At 37.7% G+C, this 25520-nt stretch overlaps 1 protein-coding gene across 2 annotated transcripts in view; it reads right to left on the bottom strand.

Annotated features, from left to right (window-relative positions):
• The window catches only part of LOC307148223 (kelch-like protein 29), a 264387-nt gene that overhangs the window by 118545 nt on the left and 120322 nt on the right, over positions 1–25520 (bottom strand). For both annotated transcript variants that reach the window (XM_079853579.1, XM_079853580.1), the window contains 3 exons: positions 16093–16231; positions 6880–7076; positions 2276–2535 (listed from right to left, as the gene is read on the bottom strand). In XM_079853579.1, the coding sequence (XP_079709705.1) occupies positions 2276–2535; positions 6880–7076; positions 16093–16231 (596 nt within the window). The remainder of the gene's footprint in view (positions 1–2275; positions 2536–6879; positions 7077–16092; positions 16232–25520) is intronic.

Below are 25520 nucleotides of genomic sequence, written 5' to 3'. Positions count from 1 at the left end.
AGTTATTATACTGGAGAAAACCTGCCATTTATGAAACTTGTAGACTTTCAGGCATGGGCTCTTTTCCAAAACATAGTGAGCTGTTGCAGTGATACTCTAATACGGACAAATATACATAGAACATACAACAATTACGTAAAACTCTTTACATTTATTTAGATGACTGAACTTTTTTAGCAATACTTTCGATACTGAATTAATTATGGGTATTTTTTTCCACAGCCTTCATGCCACACTGGAAAAAAAAAGTCGTGGCCTACTGGGAGTCGGACTTGAAACCTGAAGGTCGCGGGTTCGAGTCTCAGTACCGGCAGGAAATGTAGGTGGGGGACCCACTGCTCCGGGTGTGTGATAATTTTGATGAAGACTTCATATCAAGTAAATATATCTGAATTTAAGAATGTACAGATATTTGTACTAGAAAACAAGTAAAAAATACCTAGTCAGAATTTATTTATTTTTCAGTGCAGAAACACACGTCATCCCTAAAAAAGCTCACTAGGTTTTTGGAAAGGAGCCAAGGTAGTCTTGAAACAGGTCCTTTGTGATTATTGGTCTAAACAGTAAACATTAAACTTTTGTAAGGAACAATGACATCTTGGCCTGAAGCTCTGATGTCCAGCCAGAGTGGGATGATACGCTTCCCGTTCAGTCAGTTCCTCTCTTTTCTGCTACAGAACAGCATGTAATCAAGTGGCTTTTAGTATATTTAATGTAAGGACATAACGGCACGTTTTCAAGATGATAATCTCCTCAAACGCTCAGCATGAGCACGAGCACGACATCATGAATGTTTCATTTCCGTATTACTAGGACTCTTTTCAGACCGTCTCTGAACGCTCACAAAGATATGAAAATCAGTAAAGTCTACTGCACCTCAAAGGAAGAACATAAAAGACCATTTCTCAATAAGGATAGCACATTTCCAGAAATTGATTACTTTCTGCGCACACCAGTGATTTAATCTTGCAATTCTGTCAAACAGGCAACAAAGAACGTGATGTTTTGGCTCCTTTGCAGCTTTTTGTCACTTTCCGAATCCGGCAGGATCAGACCTGCTCTGAAACTCTTCTGGCTTCCATCCAAACACAAGCTCCAGCTTAAACACCAAGGATGAAATATTCCTTCAGCACACATTCAGATGAGGCATTGGTTTACATTTCATTCTCTTATTCTGGGACTGAGAGCTGGTTATACACATATTTGAGGGCAATCTTTGATATCAACATTCCTATAAATTTAGTTTCAAATGTAATCAAACACAGATGAATCAGCCAATTCAAACTACTCTTCAAACTACTGTTCAAAAGTTTTTTTTAAGATTTTTTTTCTTATGCTCAAAAATACAGTAAAAATTTAATATTGTGAAATATTACAATTTAAAATATCTGTTTTCCACTAGAAAACTAAATTTCCAGCATCATTACTCCAGTCTTCAGTGTCACATGATTCTTCAGAAATCATAAAGGCCCATGAGTCAGTCTAGTATGGCCTATACAACATCTTGTATACCCAACCCAACTTGGACATATCTGGATTTAAAAGTGTAGATGCAAATTTCTCTCACCACAGGATATATCTCACATAACTTATTATTTGTTATTATGAGATTATGAGATTCTTCCCATTCTGCTTGCCATTTATATAATATATACTGGTTGATAATTTGGGGATCAAGAAACATTTCTTATTACTATCAATGTTGAAAATGGCAATCAATGAAAATGGCAATCAATATTTTTTTTTCAAAACCGTGATACATTGTTTTTCAGGATTGTTTGATGAATAGAAATTTCAAAAGAACAGCATTTATTTGAAATATAATTATTTTGTAACATTATAAATGTCTTTACTGTCACTTTTGAACAATTTAACGCGTACATATATATATATATATATATATATATATATATATATATATATATATATATATATATATATACACACACACTGACCCACCCCAAACGTTTGCAGTATTGTATTAATCCACTATAGGATGTCTGAAATACTCTGAACGCACGCAGTAAATAAATAAAACATGGAAGACCGACTGTGGCAAAACTATATTAGTTAAATTGGGTGGTACCAAATTCCTATGTACCGCATTTGATGAAAAATTTCTCTATCGTGGGACATTATGCAGGAAAACAGATCTCCAGGATCAATACCAAGCAGCTCTAGCGTATTTATGCAGTACATGACCACCAATGAAAACAGCCTGATTTACATTACTAACCAGGGTTGATGTAGACATGAGCCAGCTCTGGTTTCCTACCTGGACTCTGCTGCTGGGATCCTTTTTAATCCATTTGATGACCGTCTCATAGACCAGCTCCTCAGCTTTTGTGTTCAGGCTGTCGTTGGACATGTAACTAACCAGGTCTTCTTTGGAAATGTTCAGGATTTCATCTTGACCGGCCACATCGGGGAAGTTCTGCAGGGCGAAGGCCTTTGCCATGTTGTGGAGCTCAGTGCACTGCATTGCCTCGGCCATGGCCAACACTCCCAGACAGTTACTGGCCGTCAGCTGTTTCTCTGTGAGAGGAACATACACACACACGCATGAGCAAAAAAACAAACCCTGAACGCATTAACAGTGAGAGGTGTTTGGAAGATTACATTTATCCAAGTGTGTTGCTGCGAATGTAATATTGCAAGCAGCTAGTGGGATAAACACATAAGCATGGGAATCGATTGGACCGGAGGCTCACCGGGGACTAGCCCAGACAGACACAGACCTTTTTTTACAGCATGAAAGGTCAACAAAACCCCTATTAAACCTGCTCATTCTTCATAATGCACAACTAAAACAGCAGTTTTGGCTTAAACCTGTATATTATTCATTTGATTTCCATTATGTGATGCATTGATTGTAAATTTGATCACCCATTCAAGTTAGGGCCATCAAATAAAGTGGAAAAAGCGTCACTTCGTCCATTTGGTTCAATTATTTACAAGAGTGATAGCCACATTCTACAACCATATTCACTAATGACTAATAACACCTATGTATTCTCGTTTACACAGGCATACTAATAAATAAATAAATAAAAATAACAAGCAGAGCAAAATTTTAAATAAATATCAAGTAGGCTAGCCTAGAAATCTAGACGCACCCTAGCGGCAGCAAAATGTATTTTGCAGCCAGGGGTAGTCTAGCAACTCTCCGTTGACTTTCGGAGCAGTAAAAACCTAAATTGGGTCAGGCCAATCACATCGTGTATAGAGTAGGCGGGGCGGGCTTAACATAATGACGAAAGATTTGCAACGGTTCCCTGCAACTTGAAAACAAAGAATGGCGGCTGCTGCTGGAGAACAGTCTTTCGAATCGGCTTTGGCTGCGACTCTGGAGGACTTGGAGTTAAGTTTTTCTTTGAGAAAAGAGCAAAGAACGGCACTTAAGTCATTCTTAAAAAAGGAAGATGTGTTCGTTAGTTTTGCCGGCCAGATTCAAAAGTTGAATCTATCAACTAGCGTAAGCTCCGCTGTTGGGAAAACGCTCTGGTTGGTTGAAGCGCTGTCCTATTGCGTGCAGAGGGAATTTGAAAGACAGCCATTTATCCCACCCCTCGGATTGAGCCGTGTCTATGGTGAGTTGCCAGACCTAACATCTTGATGTAGGTCTGGCTTGCCAGGCAACAAGTAGGCATACTAATAAATAAAATTAATATAAATATAATATATAAATAAATAATACATGTACATATATATTTTAGAAATAATGTAAAACCAATGCTATAAATAAATATTTGTATAAATAAATAAATATTATACAATGGATATAAATTGAACAACTTTCTATAGGTGGCATTTCAAACACTAATTTTTAATATCAAGTAATGTTTCTGTAAATATGCCATATGTTGAATGACATGTTTATGTAATTCACACTTAAAAGTGACATTCTTATAAAAAAATTACAAATAGAAATTACAGCATTCTATTTTATAATAGATAATATTTATATTTCATAATTTTGACTAATTTACAAGAGTTTAGTGATGCTGTGTGCATTTAATTTCAGAATAAATCAATAATTATTCTATATTATTGCTGTAACCACTATTACAATTAATTAAACTGCATCAATTATTTGCAAGATTTTATAAAGGCTGCATTATCTACAACGGTAAATAACTGTTGGCTTTAATTGGGTGAAATTGCAGGTGCGAGCATTATTATTCCTGCGTTAAATCAAGCATATATGAAAAGCTCTGGATAAAGGCGCAAGAAACCACACGTCTCGTCGTAGCACTTAAAACACAGTTATGTGTGATGAAAGCACACAAGGTTATAAAACCATTAATGGCTTTGATTTCCATCACCAAATACTTCAATGCACCATCATGATTATAAGAACTCAGAACTCTTTCCAGCTCATGAAACCTTGACTGCCCACAAGATGAATCTTCTTTGGCGAGCGTTCACTTTTCATACGCATTCAACTGTCATGTTGCTTATCTGAAACAGTCACGCTAACAAGAAGTTTTAAAGTCAGTCTTGAACATTTCGATTTTTCTTCTATAACTTTTTTGTATACTGAAGTAGATGGAGCACTCCAGCAACTCCCACCAGGAAAGAATGTCATTTCATAGCTGTTGAGGTGCTGATAGATTAATAAGCTCCAGATCCCAGGGGTTCATAGGAAGAGAAGTACAAACCAGAGCTGTCAAAGCTGCCGACATTTACTTTTTGATTCCGAGCTAAACTCATTATTCACATTCCTCGCACCTGCCTAACACAAATCTAAAAAGGGCATAATTCATGAGTGTTAAAAAGCATTTTGATTACTCAATTCAGTTTAGTGCCGTCAAATATACTGAAAGAAACGTAATTTCGCCACTACTCAAAGCTCTAACTATTTACAAAAGTGACAACCACATTCTACAACCAAATTCACTCCTAAAAATCACAAATGACTAAAAAACACCTATTTATTATCTTTTACACAGACATAATAAATAAATAAATAAATAAATAAAGCTAAGTGAAAAACCAAAACCAAATGAAAAAAAATATCTACATGAATATTTTATAAATACATATTATATATGCATAATAATAAATATAAAACAAATAATAAATGTAAAATAAATATTATAAATAAATGGTAAACAACTATGTTATACATAAACATTTGTATAAATAATTTTAACTTAATTTAAAATTGAAATTAAAACTACAAAAATAAACTACACTTACAACATGAATTTATTTGCAAATCGTTCTATTTCTGCTTTGTACAATAAATATCATAAATTTTGACTAATAATGGCTATTTATTCTTTATACGGGCATACAATAAATACATAAGCAAATACAAATACAAATATTTTAGAAATGTATTTATATATATATTTATATATATATATAATTTGTTATAAATAAATGTAAATAAATATCTGTAAATTATTAAATATAACTTTATAGGTGGCATTTCAAACACTGATTTTTAATATCAATTAATGTTTCTGTAGACTTGTCATATACGTTGCATGACAACATGTTTACAGGCCATTCAGTGACATTTTTATAACAACTACAAACAGAAACTACACTTTTAGCATGAATTTATTAGAATGTTAATCTATTTAATTTGAACTTAATATCAAATTCAAATTCTAATCCTGCATTCTGTATGCATCTCAATGCAAATTCTGAAACTCAATAGACTCCACTGCATTCTCAATTCAGTTGTGAATGGTGCAGATCGCCGGCCACTGCCACCCGACAGGATCGACATGCTAAAATATGTATGGATTGTCTCCTCGGAGTCTGGCTTGTAGTGTAATATCTGACTAAAATATCACGAAAAGTATTCTGATTACTAGATATTAGTGTATATCATTGTCAAGACATCTGATCGCAAGCAGCGTGCAAGCCATTACGAGTGCTGTAATGAGCAACATTATTTCTGATTCACTTCAGTCCACAGTAGAGCGTGTGTGTGTGTGTGTGTGTGTGTGTGTGTGTGTGTGTGTGTGTGTGTGTGTGTGTGTGTGTGTGTGTGTGTGTGTGTGTTATGCCCGTATGTCAATCAACATAACAGAAGCCTCCAGCTCTGAGGGGGAAACAGAATCCAAAAAGAGAATGTGAGACATGGACAGGATGAATAATGAGCATATTCCCTCACGGCTTCACCATGAAGTTACAGTAAATTACTCCAAGATTTTAGAGTACCTACAAAAACAAACTCATTAGAAAGCCTATTATCATAATTTGTCCATGAGAGATTGAACACTACAATTATGTTCTGCATTTATTGCAGCCTTTTATTTCCTGAGGTCCTCTTTCAATGTTAGACAAGGTTACTTGCACCAAAAACAGTCGTGACTTTGTTTTTCATGACTATTTTTCACCATCTCACTGACCAAACGTGATGCGACAAGTTTCTCTGAACAAAAACCGGTACATATTCGGATCCGGCTGTTTTATGAAATACATGCAATTTACTGTTCATTCAAACAGCAAAGAATTAGTGGCAACAGTTTACAATAAGGTTCATTAGTTAACTACATTAGTTAGTAACTAATGAACTGCACGTACACATCATTTATCAATCTTTGTTAATGTTAAGTTCAACATTTACTAATACTTTTTTAAAATCGTATTAATTAATATTAATTATATAATAATAAAATGCCAAATTAATGCTCTGTGGACCTAACCCTAACATGAACTAACAATGAACAGCTGTATTTTTATTAACTAACATTAAAAAAGATTAACAAATACAGTAACAAATAGACTGCTAATGCTTAGTTCATGTTAGTTAATACATTAACTAATGTTAACTCATGAACCTTATTGTAAAGTGAAATAGTTGCTTTAGGAACACAGCTTTGGTGAAATGGAAACATCTAGGTAAATTTTTCTTACCGAGGAAGGAGACACAGACTTTGCAAAAAGTGTTGAACTGAAACTTGTTGGCCGCCTCCAGTAAGGTCTTGGCGTTGACCGAGTCGATGATGAGGGAACCAGTATAAACAAACTCCAGGAGAAGCTCCAGAACGTCTGAACTGATGTTGCTCATCGTCAGCTGCATCTTCTCACCGTTTCTGTTCTCGCCCGATAACCTGGACACAGATTGAAGACCGTTAAACCAGAGACCTGCAGGTTGGGTCTCAACTGCGACTACTATATATATATATATATATATATATATATATATATATATATATATATATATATATACACACATCATTTTAAATTGTGTATATATAAAATTTAAACTTAAAAAAAATAAACTTAAAAAAAAACATTATTATTAGAAAAACATAAACATTATTAGAAAAAAATAATACAATTAGAAAAGTTGAAATACTAAAATTTAATTAAAATAAATAAGGAAACACTTTACAATATGGTAACAATACTTCTGAACAATACTTCTGCAGAATTTATTAATCTTAGTTCATGTTAATTTCATCATTTACTAATGCATTATTAAAATCAAAAGTTGTATTTGTTAACATTAGTTAATGCACTGTGAATTAACATGAACAAACAATGAATGACAGTACTTTTACTAACTATCATGAACAAAGATCCTTTCCTTTAAGAAACAATTAAAAACCTATCAAGCATTGCAAAGTGGGATGGACTCATTTGAAAGAGCATCCACTAAAGCTGTTCAGCGAGTGTGACTCAAAGTCAGGCCTGTGAGTTTCTCTACAGCGGCGCTTGAGGGAAAACTTGAGTGAGCTGCTATGCATTTCCATGCATAATACATATTTAAAGGCATATGGGGAGTGCAGATTGTCTGGCTCCTGAGATGAGCTGCACTCCGTCTAGAAGAGGGGCATTGGTTTAGCGTATCTGCACAGGGCTGATTGACTTTGGTATTTTCCTTTGTTTGGGTGTGCGTTATAGACGCTAAACCTATAAACCCCAATTATTAGGGATGCTGCAAAAAGACGTGAGAGGTGTCTCGAGAAACAAAAGTTCATAATGACGTTCCATTAATGGACGGCAGGTGGTTAGACATGGCAGTGAGGTGAAAATAATAATAATAATAATAATATCCTCTTTTCTGCCTCAGCTTACGGTTCCTATTCTATTTGAACACATGCTTTAAAGGTGAAGTGTGTAATTTCTAAAAGTCACTTTCAGCATCAAACTGTACAAATTTGACATTGTGGCAAGACAATGTGAAGGGATTTTGCCCGTATTTCAGGGGGACACTTTTCACTGATGGATAAAATCAAGTTGTATTCGGAAATGCATCACATTTTCAAAGTAAAATGGGTTTTGAATGCACTTTCATGTTGCACCAAAACTGAGAAAGAATCAAGTATTTTAGCATCAAAAATTGTACACTTCCTCTTTAAACAAATCACAGCATGTGTTTTCGTGAGCCTTTATGAAGACACTTGAAGTCTAGGTATATTTAGAACCTATGCAAAGACAAATACACGCTACATATGACAGACAGACAGCGTGATGTAAGCAGGGAAGGAAAGGAGGGGGTAGAAAATCAGTTCTGCCATAGGGAACCAGCAGCCATCCTACAGGAAAAGGGACCATTCCATGACTGGGACGAGGATTTACTTTCAAATACCTGCCAAAACAGAGTTCAACACGGCCTGCGTACGAACGGTGATATTAGACGTTATAAGAGGTTTGACTTGGAGGGAGGCAAAAGGCAGAGTATGAGGTGAGGTGGGTGTCTCTGGCGGTGGCTGAAAAATCAAGAAATGTTACTCCTGAAAAGAAAAACAAAAATGCAAAGTTTATTGCTGTCAGGTGTAAGTGGAGGAGGAGAAATATTAAGAAACAAAAGGCAAAAAAATAGTTGACCATTAAGAGGTGGGAAAGAAAAAGAAAATATAAATTCAGCCCTCTCTCTTTCCCTGAGATCAATTAGAGAAATCTAAATCCACACTCCCACTTGCACTATTTCCATAAACACTTCCCCTCAGAAAAGAGCTTTTTGGCCATAATTTTATTCTCAAGTATGAACGTCTGCCCTGAAAAAAATATCTATATGGTTATCAAAAACGTTCTTTTCATCCACGGTCTATGACTGTTATATTGATTAGACTGTGAAAATACAGTATGGCACTCAAGTGGGAAAAAAGCCTAATATGTGCATGATTATGCTGGTTTCTTAAACACTGTCTTTAGTATATATTCTCAGGCAGCATAGCATGCATCATTTGTAGAGATCCCAGAATGCATTGAGATAAAAAAAAAAATTAAAAATAGATACATACTTTTATAATTATTTTATAAATAAATAAATAATACACAAAAGCATAAACAAATAAATTAAATGAAAATAAATAAATAACAGCATAAAATAAAAATAAAAAATACTTGTTCTCAGAATAGTTTTTTTGGCCATTATTTTTTTCTCAAGTTTGAAACTTGCCTCCCCTGACATTTTTCATTAAATGGTTATACAAATTGTTATTTTTGTTCACGGACTACGACTATTATATTGATTAGACTAGAAAAATACAGTGATGAAAATATGGCACTCAAAGGGGGGTGGGGGGAGCCTTTTAAGAAAGAGAGGGGTCTCTAAAATTGACACAATTTCCATTTTTCCCACTTTCCAGGAAATTTCTAGCACATTCATTTGCCTACGTCCTTGAGAGAAAAGCGGTCTGAAAAATCTATAAATGTGAGTGCTTTCTTTATTTTTGAGTTCGCTGACATTACGAGCATACTGTTGGACAACATTATACCTGATTATACTCCTGAGCTCTGATTTGCTTTCATTAATTCTGCAGAGCAAACATGTTATTTGAACGGAAAAGGTGGAACTACTTCTTTTTGGTGGAACTACTTTTCTAGCCCAGCTTTATGTATAGTTTACTACTTTAGCTGGTCAGGACATCCAGCCTAATTTGGATTGCAAGTTTTGAACCCATTGCTCTAAACCATTTAAACTTATGCCTATACTGTATTCCTTATTCCATACATGACAAATTATAAAATAATCAAAACAAAAGCAGCCAGTAGATATCAAACCACTAGAACTTCTGAGTTAAGCGTACTTTTAGATGGAACAAAACAAATCAAGAGCTGCCAAACTAAAGTGGGCTCTTCAACGCCAGCTATCCGTCTCAGACTAATAACGTAGTGTCTATGCTAATATATACGTGGAAACACTCAGCAAGTGGCAATATGATGGATGCACTGCCAGAAACAAAGCACAAATATTCAATAAAATCCATCAGACAGGGTGAATCTCTGGAGATATTGTGAAATTCATAAGCGGCGCTGCCTTCTATCAATGTGAACGAGGAAGTGCTAATGGCTACATATTACATTCAAACGCAGATCCACTTAGTGCATGATTTGCTAAATGGATGAATCACTTTTTAATGCACGTTTTCTCTGAGAACGACAAATACAGCAGGTGTTCTTTATAGACGATTAGATACACCCGGTTCGTTTAACTGATATAAATGACGGACACCATGATAACGACTTCAGTCTCAGCCGGATTCGCCCATTAAAGGGCCGAGAGACATCTCTGATATTAAACTCAGATTACAGCTCAATGCATGTATCATTTTCAAAGATCAATGTTTCGTTTAGATTTGATATTCATCATATAGGTCTCTCTAAAAGTTCATAGATTAAAGTCAGCTTTTCTAATGAGTAAACAAGCAAATAATCAGGCTGAAATAGTGTAAGACCACTCACATTTTTCCCACTAGAAATGCATGATAAATAAATAATGCAAGAATGTTCTCAGAATGTTTTAGTATGCCGAAAGCTTTACAAATCATGGCTCACCATTGATTTTAACGTCAGATTGAACTTTCCAGTTGAACTCTTTGAGGTGGAACTGGATTAAGCTATCTGTTCATATGCATTATATTGCCTTAATAACTATTGACAGGATTACATATTTTCTACTTTATGAAAAAATAAAGAAACACACAGAGCTAATGTATTTTTCAACTGAATGGCGATGCTACTGTGTGACTCTGTACATGTCTATTCTGTAACCTAATGAGCTGCCTACAGGCATCATATGTGCATGATTATGCTGGCTTATAAAATGCCTTCTTTTGGATCTATTCCAAGGCAGAATTGTAGAATGCATTGCAACAAGCTCGGTGAAAAAAAAAAATATATGTATAGAAATAAATTAATAATAAATGTATATGCATAAACACATTTCGTAAATGCAAAAAATAAATAAATGCATAAATGAACGCATTAAATGAATAAATGCATGAACGAATGAACAAATTAATGATCATGAAGTGTTCATCAAGAACCTCAAAGTCAATTATAATCAGCTATGAGTTCCATGTGTATGAAAGTTGCATTTTTTTTTTTTTTTGAATGCTTCGTCACGTCACGTTCGACGTACTGACTTATTGGGATCACGCTTAGGGTCATCTTCGAGTATTGATAAAACGAGCCAATGCATACATTGGCGTGCAAGCTTTGCATCCATGCTCCTCCCCGCAGCGTGGGTATAAATACGGAAGTGGATGCACGCACCACTTGTCTTTCGCTTCAGAGCCGATCGGTCTTCATGACAGTGTCTCTGAAGAGTGTTGATTCATTCAACGAGCGAGTGTGTCGGTGCTTCATCTGGAAGTCTCTTCTGAAAGAGCAACACGGGTGCGTTTGCATCTTTTTCAAGATGTCATTCCACCTGTGCGTTTCTGGATGCGGTCGTTCCCTATCCCCCTCTGATGGTGACATTAGTTGCATCACGTGTTTGGGATTACAGCATGCTGAAGCAACTTTTGTGGATAGTTCATGTTCTCATTGCGAGAACATGACTATCGTGGTGTTGAGATCGAGACTCGCCTTCGTCCGCAAAGGTGGAGTCCCCATTACCATCTAGGGTGCCGTGTGGGATGGGTGATCAGAGGATCATAGTGATGGCTTCCCCGCCCGGTAACCAATCCCTGTGGGCCCCTCACTCTATCACACCGCAGCCAGCGCTGGTCCCTCTGTAATGAACAGACCAGTCGCTTCATTAGGGGCCCCTCCAGAGGACATCGGAGGGTGAGCTGGCCTCTGGAGACGATGACTCAGCTGCGTTATCTCCCTCTGGGAGTGTAATGTTGCCCGAGCCAGATCCAGAAATGTCAGCTAAGCTGAAAAGGGCCGCCAAGGCTGTCGGGCTCGCGTGGAACCCTCCACCGTGTCCTGAACAGTCTCTGTTGGATGATTGGTTTCTCGGGGCAGGCCACGCTGGTTCTCAGCCCGCCGCCCAAGTGCATTTCTTTCCCGAAGTGCATGGAGAGCTTACCAGGTCGTGGACGGCACCTTTCTGCCTGAGCAGCTCCTCCCCCCTCACTACACTTGACGGAGGAGCAGTGAAGTGTTAAGAGGCTATCCCTCCAGTGGAGCGGCCTGTCGCGGCACACCTGTGTCCTGTGGCTGCTGCCTCTTGGAGGGGGGATCCGCGTCTCCCCTCTAAGGCCTGTGAGTTCTCGTCCGTCCTTACAGGCAGAGCTTACAAAGCCTGTGGGCAAGCCGCTTCCTCTTTGCATGTCATGGCGTTGCTACAGGTCTACCAGGCCAAGGTACTCATGGACATGCACGAGGGCAGCCCAGACCGTACGCCCATAGGTGAGCTCCGCACCGCCACCGACCTCACCCTCCGGGGTATGGCCGTTGCGGCTTGCGTGATCGGTCTGGCGATGTCCACCTTAGTGGTCCTGGAGCGCCATCTCTGGCTCAACCTGGCCGATATGGGGGATGCGGACAAGGTTCGGTTCCTGGACTCCCCTCTTTCCCAGGTTGGGCTGTTCGGCGACGTGGTAGAGAACTGCGCCCAACAGTGCTCTGCCGTCCAGGTGCAGATGGAGGCCATCCGGCACATCCTGCCCTGGCGGAAGACCCTCGGCACGGAGTCACTGGCACACAGCTGGCCACACAACACTGTGCTAAGTCAGGAAGGAGAAAGAGCAGGTCTTTCTAGTTGCCCCTTAATGGCCCAACTGGACCTAGTTCCCCCGAACTTATGCTCCTCTCAACAGCCCTTCCTGACCCCTTCCTCTGAGACATCTCAGGGATGTGGCACCGTTGGCACCCGCGCCAGACCTCTGGAAACTCCATGTTTGGTCCCGAAGTAAAGGTTCTAGGTGATCTACCTCAAAATGATCGTAGATACCATCACTTCTGTGAGAACACCCTCTAGAAATGAGGCTTGCTTACGACGTGAAGTGGAAGCTGTTTGTTGAGTGGTGTTCTTCTCACTGAGAGGACCCCCGAGGGTGTTCAATCACTTCCGTGCTTTCTTTCCTGCAAGATGGGTCGGAGCGAGGGCTGTCTCCCTCCACCCTCAAAATGTATGTTGCCTTAATATTAACACACATCATGATGCAGTGGATCCAAATCCGTGGGAAAGCACAACTTGATCGTCAGGTTCCTGAGGGGAGCAAGGACCTTCTTGGGACTTATCTTTGGTGCTACTGCACTCAGTATAGCCTACGTGTCGAGGTGGTTGCTTGCCGTGGGCTCCCTTCAAATGAAGCCAGTTTCACTGTAAGCCCAGTTCGAAGTGTCAGCTTGCTGCGCCATTCGCCTCCTAAGGACCGGATACGTGCGGCATTCTTGCTCCAGTAAATTTCCTCTTTAGCCAAACCCTTTTGAGTTCCTCCACACCCTTTGGCAACGGACGTGGCGGAGTGTCCGATGCCAGGCCTAACACTCGTATGCACTGGTGGAACCTGTGTTAGGCTGGGTCCCATATGTTGTGATCCCTACGGTGATCCCATATATGTATTATTCCACGGTACAGCTCCCTGTGGCGAGCCCGCATCTTCCCTTGGCAGAGCCTGCTCTGCCGTCACTGACCGGTTGCGTCTCCCCCGTTATAGGCTGGAGCCACCTCAGTGACATTTCATATCTTGTACTGCCCGGTAACGGCCAGTCTGTATGTGTATCTCCACATGTTACCTCACTGCGGGCTGGATGTGGTCTCCGTAGCGTCCCTCTTTCCATCGAAAGGGCACGCTTTCCCAGTGTTATCCAAGTCTAACTGAGTGGGTCTTGTGGAATAGCAGTGACTTCCCTGGCCTAAGCCCTGTCCTATCTCCGCCTCAATAATGAGGGAGGTCAGGAGGCTTTTGTCTAGGGCTGGAAGGTGGCAGCACTAGTGGCATTTTAATGGGGATCCCAATCAGTCGGTACGACTACATCGAACGTGACCGAACTGAAAGGGAATGTCTCGTTACGTATGTAACCCTCATTCCCTGAAGGAGGGAACGGAGACGTAGTCCCATCGCCACTATTGCTGGACCACCACTGACTCCGGGCTCCGCTCGGCTCCTCAGCAAAAAAATGGGGTGCGTGCATCCACTTCCGTATTTATACCCGCGCTGCGGGGCAGAGCGTGGATGCAAAGCTTGCACGCCAATGTATACATTGGCTCGTTTTCTCAATACTCGAAGATGACAGGCTCCCTAAGCTTGATCCCAATCAGTCGGTACGTCCGACTACGTCTCCGTTCCCTCTTTCAGGGAACGAGGGTTACAAGCCAGTCAATGCCCTGGTTCTTGTGACTGTTTTGATGCGACTGAAAAAAGGCTGATAGGGATAGATGTACAGTGCATTCAATGGCTTGTACTGTTGTGCACTTTGATTCATAAACATATTGACCATATAAAACCTACTGTATGATGTTTGATATGAAAATTGCTGAAAAAGATGTTGCTCACAATCTACTACATGCCTTCTGTCATCTGAATGATAGCTTAGACTTTTTTTAGCAAGTAAAAAGCCTTGGTATAATTGTAAAAACGTCCCCTTTCAGCTTGTGTATTTTTGCTGTGAAATCTTCACTGATTTCTGTTTTAAGCAAATGTAAGAATAACTTTTATATTGTTACTTATATTTGAAGATGAACACTTACTGGACTGAAGCAAAATGTAAGAATCAAATATGATCCATCAGGCTTTTAAAGTTTATTATTCATCTCTCAATCACCATTGTATTGTACAGCATTATATGTTTTAAAACTACAACATTTTGATCATAATAATAAGCATTTAAATATAATCTTACTATAACATATTATTGGGAGATATAGTGACAACTTTTGCATTTTTATGTAAGTAGTTTGTTATACTGTTATAAATATCTCACTGATGTACATTACACATTACATCAGAGATTCATCTTACTTTTTATCAATATAAATATGAGAAACTTTTTACATTGGGAAACATTTTCCCAATCACTGTGGGATAAATGTAGATGTTATGTTCATATTTCCACAATTTTTTTTCTGCTGGCTAATAAAAGTCAAGCACCAAACAAAATGTGTCATATTTAAATAAACATTTTAAGTTTTAAAGGTTTGCTACAACCGTTCACAACAAATTTACTGCAAACTGTTTGCAAGCTCATTTGCATGTGAAAACATGAATTTGCAGTAAATGTGTAGCAAAATTCTCCCCAAGAGCTTTACCAGAAGGGCTCCTGATATAAAAAAGATTCTGAGATTGTACATTTCTTTGCCTGTAAACATGATTCTGTATCAGTTTTTACTCATAAACAACATCCAGTCAGTCACACGGCTCTGGGATATCCGACTGCTGAGATCAGCATCAATATGAGACGGCAAGTCGGCATGAAACAGAATTTCCCGAAGCATAAACGAGATCCGTGCAGTTTGCAGGTTGGCTTAATCCCGACGGTACGCTCAAAGCGTTGTGTGAATTTCCACGCAGATACGGAGTGAGTCACAGCAGGTAAAAGGTGAAGTGGGACGACTAAAACATCCCGTCTAAGCACTTGACATAGACATCCGGAGCACAGCGCTGATGCCATGCCAAACGTACTCCTAAAATCTGTTTTTCATTTGTTTTGACATTTACAAAGCACTTCAAACGCAAACCCCCAGTCATGGAACTCCTTCGCCCATTAAAATGCAAATTGGCGCACTTAATAAATGGAGGTGAAAGTGTCAGATTGGTCCACGCCTTGACCTTTTTCAGCAGAGAAATACATTCGTTGGTGGAACAGACAGAATGGCTACTGGCCCTGTGACAGGAACTGATGTCTTCAGACCTGCAAGAGATGGGGAGGGAAAAGGAGGCGACACAAATGCACCCTACGAAAAGAACAGAAAAGATCAAGGACGGGAGGAAAGCAAACCTTTTCACCATGTCCTTGAAATACAAGCTGCAGGAAGCTAGAACATTTTGATGGACTTCAAACTCTTTGCCTTCAACAATTATTTTCAGGTCTGTAAACTCTTTCTCTCTCCGCTGCTGGTTCAATTCCTTCAACATTTCTGTAGAACAAGAGAAAGAAGAGAAACAGTGATTTTTGTATTTTATGAGATCGAAGCACACAGCATATGATGACACAACCAATCATTGTTTGAAGAAAAACAGGAAATGATTTGTTTGTGCAAGTAAAGGGCTGGGAAAGATTTAGAGTAGAGGGATAAAACCATCAAGCATGAAGGAAAAACAACAACAAAAGTGAAAAGCAAAAGGTCAGTGCTCAGTGCTTTCATTGTGAAACAAATAATGAACTTTGTCAGTAAGATGTGCATGTCTACAACAAAAAATTTAAAGGAATATTTCAACTAAAAATGAAATCGCTGTCATCATTCCAAATATGTTTGGCTTTCTTTCAGTTCTTTTCAAAAATGTTATTTTTGGGTGAACTTTTCCATTCACAGACAATGGAGCGCTACAGTCAGGATCTGAAAATAAATGTAAAAAAAAAATCATTCATGTTCTCTCCTTAGAGAATTACATTTTCAAACGTAATGTAAACCTGTTTAAATAGAATTAACTTGAGCCCGGAGGCTACTGACTGATATGCAAAGTCAATGTTTTCATAAATAAATAAATACAAACTAAAAATCACAAAACAAAAAAATATTCATTAATTAATAAAAATAAACAAATACAAATAATTATTTACATGTATTTGTTTATTTATAATAATTAAATGAATGCATAAATAAATAAACAACTCATGTTTAACTGCTAATTTTCTGGTAAAGGACAGCACTACCTGTAATCCTTAAAAGAGACCCATACATCAAAAAGAGAAGAAAAAGAGAACAGTGACTGTCCACTCCCAGAAAGTATTAGAGGAATTATGCAGCCATGCACACTCAACAACATGGACATTTGTATACATTTAGAGAACAAAATGAACAACATCAAAAGAATATTTTGAAATTCCTATGGAGAAAATGAATGGGGAAAATAGCCAAGACCGCTGAAAAAGTGTCTATAACCAGCTGACCTAAAATAACATCTACTAAAGCAACACCACCTCTAAATGACAACAGACACTGTGAGGACGAGAAAACCTCTCGGTTACGACTGTAAACTTGGTTCCCTGAAGAGGGAAGGAGACGCTGCGTCGATTGACACTCTGGGAACGGACTGCCCGATTGCATCGTGAAGCAGGTGTAAAATCAGTCCTAAGTTGTAACGAGACATTTGAAGTGGCTGACGTCACAAACCAGGGGCCTCATTTATAACCATTGCGTACGTACAAAACAGGCCCTGAAAGAGGCATACGCCACTTCCGACGCATAAGTTGTGATTTATAAAAACAAACTTGACGGGAAAAGTTGCGTGCATGTAAACAAACTCTGACCCATGCGTACGAACGATTTGGAGATGGAGCAGTTTGGCGACTCCGATGGGGAGCTGGAGTTAAATGTCTTTTTGGTCACTTTTAGACAGAAAATGTAAAGAAAATTATACATATACAGAAAGATAATACAAGTACAATTTCACTCACCAAGCCTATCACTGAGCCCATTGGCCCATTTAGTGAAACTGACGCATATATATTAGGGGTGGGGGAAAAAATCGATTCTTAGATGAATCGCGATTCGGGACGTGGACGATTCTGAATCGATTCACAAATCTCAAAAATCGATTTTCTAAAAAAATAAATTCTAATAACGTAACATTGACGGAAGGCAAAAGGCGGAACTCTGAAGCGGACGTGCACGTGCGCGGACAGTCTGTGGCGTGCACATAACAGAGACGCGCACATAACGGACGCATGATGGCTGAGCGCCAAATGTGCAATGCCAGTCACAAAAAGTTACATTTTGACTGTAAGTTACTCTCTGCAGATGTTCATTCACTTTCTTTGTATAAGCTGTTTTTGATTGTGGTATACAGCAAACATTTCAAGTCATAACTCTTTAAGTTGTGTATAAGTCAAGAGCGACTTTGTATGTTACTAATTATTCAGAATATGCATAAGTCCACAAGCATTATACGTTATGATAGCTTCTGGTACATAATTCTATATTTCTGAACGAAAACTGTTTGTGAATTTGCTACAGCAAAATGTTTTTTTTTTGTCTGAAGGATTATATTGCTCATTGGAAATAACAAGAGGATGTTGGTTAGAAGTCTATTATTAAATGCTACTATGCTAGAGATTCAGAATATGCTGAAGTTTGTATTAATTTACTACAAGTATGCTGCTAGTACAAGCACACATTTATTTTCCTGTTGGTTCTCAGCAATGTTGGGACATATGCTGGCAAATGTAACCTTACAGTTGACTTGCCAAATCACTTCCATTTGTTTTATTAATACAATTAATATAGGAAGTATTGGAAGTAAGTTCGTTATGGGTCATCATAAATACTTTGCTTTAAAAACATTTTTTCAATGTTTTTGATAAAAGGCACTTCCCTGAGAATTGAACATAATAAATGTGAAAAAGACACTTTAATGTCTGTCATTATGTTTGTCATTCTGTATAGCAAAGTAGATGAGAGTAGATCATGATCAGAAACCTGATTAGAAATCATTATGAATAAAATCGAATTGTTTTGAATCGAAAATCTTTTTGAATCGAAAATCGATTTTGAATCGAATCGTGGCCTCAAGAATCGGAATCGAATCGAATCGAATCGTGAGATGGTAAAAGATTCCCACCCCTAATATATATCTAACGGCGATGAAGTAAAACCGAAAATCTTCATTATAAGTCCTAATCAAAAATACAGTGCATGTTCACAATAAAAGTTTAAATAAATATAAGAATGATTTAAACTGTTTAACTGTTTAACTCCTGATATAAACATTTTGATTAAATATGCCATTCTCATTAATGGAGTTAATCACTTAAATTACATGAAACCATTACTGAGAAGTTACAACATTTTTTATATTCAATAAATATAAATATTTGTAGTGGATGTGATGCCTTTGAACACCTTTCCTGTTGCATGCTGTGTTTTAATGTTTTAACTAAAGAGAGAATTTCTTATCATGATAATAGCAGATTGTCTGAGAAAATATTTTCGTGCAAATAATGCACAACAAAGGTCTATCTGTTTCCATTAAAACCATAAATCAATTAAAAATACTATTTGGCCAGTGGAAAAGATTGAGAAAAACTTTCTCTGAAATGTATTTTATACTCTTTGATTTATTTATTCAAAAACAAGGCAAGGACAGGCTAATCAATTATTTGTATCAATGTAATGTGACGGCACATCTGTATCTCATATTTTCCTAATGTCTTCTACCGTTAAACGTGTTATCACGTGGATGAATAAGCATATGCATAGCAAATGATATGCAAAGTAAAACTAGGCGTTGTAAGCTCCATATATGGTTATTTCGGGGTGGAGACGCATGTGCGCACAATCTATCGCTGACTGAGATTTATAAAGGGAATTTTGTGCAGGTTCTGGCATACGCACAGTTTTATAAGTCTAGATATTTTTTGGCGTACGCCATTCTTGTCTTTCGGGCGCACATACAGTTTTAGTAAGGATCCTGAGCAAAGTTTTATAAATGAGACCCCAGGAAACTATAAAGTATGCCCAAATTGGCTTCTATATATATATATGAAGGCATATATATATATATATATATATATATATATATATATATATAGCGCTTACTGAAGACACAGAAGCTAGCATTATACTGTTTAGGCATGCTTTATGGTTTCCTGGGTCGTGGCGTAACCCGCTTCTGACGTCTCTGTTTTCACACGTGCTTCACGATGCATCGCGAGTTCCCTTGAAAGGGAAACACCCACTATGTGATAATATATTTATATATTTTTATATATTTAAAAACGGATTGTCGTTGTGAATTGTTAAGTGAATTGTCATGAAAATCATGTCACAAGGCAAAAATATATAATAAAATAAAAATGATACAAATTTAATAATGATCGTTTTTTTCCCACATGCAATCAAAATTATTTATTTTTTTTAGTCACTTTTTTTTTATTTAGTCACTCCGGAGACTGTAATAATTAAATGTAAGCTTTTTTGTGTATTTTTTTAATTGCATTTATAACAGTTTAGTGACAAATTAAAAGTGATGTCGTCAATATATAATGTAATGCTTTTGAATTATTGTTTTTTTTTTTTTAATACACCTATGTCATAATTATTCAACCCCTATTCAACACTGCTGTTTTTAAGTCACTTATTTGTATGGTATGGTACAAAATTGCGTTAAAAACCTTTGGAAACACTATAATAAAACTGAATTAGCTTGTGCTGTTACACATAAATATATTTAGCCCATGCATGTGCATGTTCAGTAGCAAAAGAGTTCTCACAAAAGCTGTAGAGAACAAATTGTTTTATTAGTAATAAACTATGGCTACGAGAAGATTTCCAAAACACTAGAAGTTCTCAGAGACAGAGCTGGCAGCCTTATTCATAAGTTTAACATTGTTTAACAACAATTGTAATACCAGAAAATCTTTGAAGGTTTTGAACAAAATACACAATATCATTAAGGGGAAAAACTAAGCAACTGAGAAAACCCCTTAATTTACTGTCAAAGACTTGCAAGTTGACCTCATGAAAGGAGGAAGAAACATCTCAATGCTGAATATAAGAGCAACACTAGACAAGCACAACCTTCATGTTGGGACATCTTGCCAAATGCCACTCTTGGCCAAGAAGAACCTAAAAGGACAACTTGAATATGCTGAAATTCATTTGGATAGACGTGTGGAGTTCTGGAAGAATGTTTTATAGAGTGATGTGATGAAACTGGAACTTTTTGGACCCAGCGGTATGTCTGGTGCAAAAAAGGCAAAACTTCTGAGCAGAAGAACACCATCTCCATGGTCAAACATGGAGGTGGTCCAGTCTTGTTATGGGGGAGCTTTGCTGTTGCAGAAAGTGGAAATCTTGCCTGTATGAAGGACAAACTTTGAAGTATCAAGACATTGCAAAGATGATGTGATGCCTTCGGTGCAGAGACTGAAGCTTAATAATCAATGGACTTCCTCAGCCATCCCAAAGTATACATTAGCTTGGTACATGGATCAGTCATGTTCTTGAGTGGCCTGTACAGTCTTCAGATTTAAATCTCATTGAAAACATTCGGTGGAATTTGAAGAGAGCAGTGGACAACATGAAAACCAAAGATTATGAGTAATCTGGAAGTTTTTTTCAAGCGAGGAATGGGCCAAGATTGCAGTAGAGAGGTGACAGAAGCTTCTAAACACTTACAGGCAAGCATTTACTGGATGTTATAAAGAAAACATTCTGAGAATAGTGCATTTATGTAAGTTAGGATAGGTTTTGCTGTATATATGTATGGGATTAAAAACACTTCTGTGTAAATATTACAACATGGTCTTTTTAAGTCCAAGATTAGTCCAAAACTTCCTCATGTCCAGGAAATTATGCTCATCAAATAATAATTAAATGGTGTATGTGCATGAGTCATATCTGACATGCTTAATGTATAATTAATCATCTCTGAACCCAATGCAAAATGACTTTATGTTCTGGAATAACTTCAGCAACTCCCAAAGCCCCTTAAACAGCAAGATGCTGTGATCGTGACAGGTATTCATGACTAATAAGAACAGACCACAAACAACAGCCGATGTACGAGGAGACACAGTTATGTGCAACAAAGCATATAGCGCTTCTGAAAATAAACTTTCAAAGTCACTTCTGCATTTCATGTGCTTGCTTTCCATGCAATAATTTGAATAATTGGCTGGTATAAGCATCTCAGCATCATTAGAGCTATACGTCACATGCCTCTGACAGCTGTTCCGCAGACGTCTGACAAACTAATAAGGGAAAGGTGATGTGATTATCTGCCTAAAATGTTCCCTATTAATTTGAGCCAGGGATAGAATGGATGGCAGGAAATTATTCTCTATTTAACTGGGTCAGTGTTCTCGGGAGAAGACCATAATCATAAAATAGCACAGGACAATCTATAGGACCAGGAAGGAACATTTTAAAGGAAAATTAACACATTTTTTTCCAATTGTTATTAACATTTGTGTATGAATCATTTGTTTTAGCCAGTGCAAAAACACTGTACAGTGGGGTACAAATTTTGAAAAACTATAGACAAAGAAAAGCGAAGACACAAAATGAAAAATAAATATTGAAAGTTTTGCACAACTGATAGTACGTTAATAAGATAATAATAAGTACATTTTGTGACTTTCTTGCTCCTTCCGAAGCACAAGGTGCTCTCAATTCATGATCATCTTCTGACATTAAATTAGCATTAAATGGTCAAAACAACTCTTAGACACCACTGTAGTGTACATCCATAACATTATGCTCCAGATAATGTTGTAAGGCCATGCATTTCCTTTGTGTTTACATTTGTGTGCTTTAAAATGCATAAACACACTTCTGAATGGCTCAAAAGTGTAAAGCTGAGAAGAAATGCATTAATCTGATTCAGTCTGCCGATCCTCCAAGAGCACTTTCCTCTTTCTGTGGAACTGGAAAGAATGCTCGAAACTTGTGAAACATGTCCTTCCAGAACAAAAGAGCTGTGAATCGATAACAGTGGAGCTATAGATATGAGATGAGAAGATCTGGAGCGCGCTCTCTGATAGGCCACACACACTGCGAAGGTCAGAATACATGCATATAAACCATAGCTGTCTGAAAGAGACTATTGTACAATCTCTTTTTTTCTCAGATTAAGTCAATCATGCAGCTCTCGACATGTGCAAGGAGAAACTATTGCAAGTGTTTGTTACTTCTCTGATTTTTTTCTTTAATTTCACATTATTTACTTTCTTAATACATGTTACTGATCTTATTGTGCACAATTCATAAGTGCACATTATTCAAAACGTTTGCCTTACATTCCTAGGAAATATTACAATCTCACTCCGCCAGCCTACATCAAGAATCCCTCTTTTACTTATGAGCGCTGTGCAGCAACGGTAGATGACAATACAACAATGTGACCAGAATTTCACTGTAACAAATGTGCCAAAAAAAAACACATTTAATTTTATTTAATTTTATGATCTTTTTGGTAACATCACATTGGTTTGAAAGGGAAGGGAACTTGCGTCAGTACATGATGAATTTAAGTCATGCAGCAATGGCACTCAAAACTGTGTTGTATGCACATACGCAGATGCAAATATTTGTGTGTAAACAAACATTAATACTCAAGGGAGCAATATTCTCTGATTTTAAATGACATTAAAACAGATGTAATATTATTCAGCTAGCTGCTATTTACATGTCAACGGTAACTTTAACAAACCTCCTAAAGATTCTCTTCAAATCCCTGCTCTGCCATGACAATAGTTTGCCTAAAAGAGAAAACCGACTGTGGAGGAAGGCAGTTTATGCTAATGATCGCTACTGTCCCTTGTGGCACAGCTCAGAATGTGACTTGTAGTCGCGTTGCATTAGGAATTGTGTTCTGACACAATCCGGCAAGCAACAATGCATGAAATTGAGCTTCTATGGCTAGAAGCATTAACACTCATAAACTCGAAATTACCAAAACACACATAACTGCAGAAGTCTCATTTCTGAATCATAATGTATCCAGCTACAATATACACTAGTTCTGTTCTAAAACCTAGTGAGCTGCTACCATTCAAAAGTTTGAAGGAATTAATACAATTAATAATTTTATTCAGCATGGACACATTAAATGTGACCGTAAAGTCATTTACAATGTTACAAAAAAATCAGTTTCAAATAAGAAATAAATATAATCTGTTTCTTGAGCAGCAAACTAGCATTTTAGAATAATTTCTGAAGGATCATGTGACACTGAGGGCTGAAAATCCAGCATTGCATCACAGGAATAATAAAAAATTTAAATACATTCATATAGAAAACAGTTATTTTAAATTGTAATGATATTTCACAACATTACTGTTTTTACTAGGGATGCACGATACCATTTTTTCTAGAATGAGTCTGATACCGCTACATTTATTTGTGGAACTGATACTGAACTGATACTATCATGGTCGGCTAAAGTGAGTATAGCTCACAACATAGGAAACTCAGAAACAGTCTTTAATTAGAAACTCGCAGGAATACAATGGGAAAACTAACACAACCAACTTAACACTGACGATGACCGACATTGAACTGAACCAAATAGGAAGTATTAAAGGGGACATATCATGCTAAATCCACTTTTTTAGCCCTTAAATGCATTTTGTTGTATATTTGGAGTGTTTAGAAGTACAGAAAAGTTGAAATTATTCTCTTCAGGTGCTTCGTTGATATCTTTATATTCTGTTTTGGCCTTATTTTTCAACCTGTTCCGATTTTTCTGTTATCTATGACGTTTTGTGAACTATTACGTCACAGTATTTGCAGCGGAACTGCCAAATAAGGACATTGTTTCTTCCAGCCCAACACTTCGAGCAATCCGCCATTTTTATTTCTCGCTGCAATTTTGTAGTCCAAGCTAAAAGATGCAGAAGTTACGAGAGGGTAAGTTAAAATGTTCGGTTGTTGGATGTAGTAACCCACACGCTTCATTACACCGTCTAATGTAGATGAACTGCGGCGCTTGTGACAGGGCGCATGTTTAACTGAAAGAACGAGCAGAGAGAGAGACCCGGTCGCGCACACGCACTCTCTCTCTCTTCGGAGCCAGGTGAAAATGTAAACAAGACACCGTCTCCAAACTAGACGCTGTCTTGCTCTCTCTCCCTCCCACATATTAATCAAAATAAATCGACACAGTGGTAAAAGGTCGGAAGACCAAAGTTTCATGTGTAAATACAGTAACACACCATTGCGATACATCCATATGAAGACGTTGTTCTGCAGGTTCGTCGTCTTCATTTTCATCTCACTCCGGCTCCGACTCTGGCTCGAACATGTAAAGCTGGCTGGACAAGTCTTCCGTTGTTGAAATTTTGTTAATAACGCGTGAATAAAAAGTTTCTATGCCGCTAGATAATCGTATCTCTGCTATCAAACTACAAAAATGGCCGAACGGGGTGGAGTTGAACCGAGTGTCACCTCTGCATCCTGGAGAGGGGGCGGGGTATGAAGTGTCTCAATTGTATTTAAAGAGACCGCACCAAAACGAGTTGCTCTCAGACGCACATCAGAAAAGGGGTAGAAAAGGGGCCTGTGGAGCTATAATAATGAGGAATTCAGACCCAAGCATTGCAGTTCCACTTTATATAGACTACAAATGTATGATTTATATGTAAAAAGGAACGATTTAAAAGCATGATATGTCTCCTTTAATACACCGCGTTTAATCCCACCAGTCACAATTGTGGCCGCATCTTTTTTCTTATTTTTGGAAGCTCTAAAAATGTTGTTTTTG

The sequence above is a fragment of the Squalius cephalus genome (assembly GCF_949319135.1).
Source record: "Squalius cephalus genome assembly, chromosome: 20".
Taxonomy (NCBI): Eukaryota; Metazoa; Chordata; class Actinopteri; order Cypriniformes; family Leuciscidae; genus Squalius; species Squalius cephalus.
The sequence above is the reverse complement of the archived record's forward strand: the minus strand, read 5'-3'. Positions and strand labels throughout refer to the sequence as shown.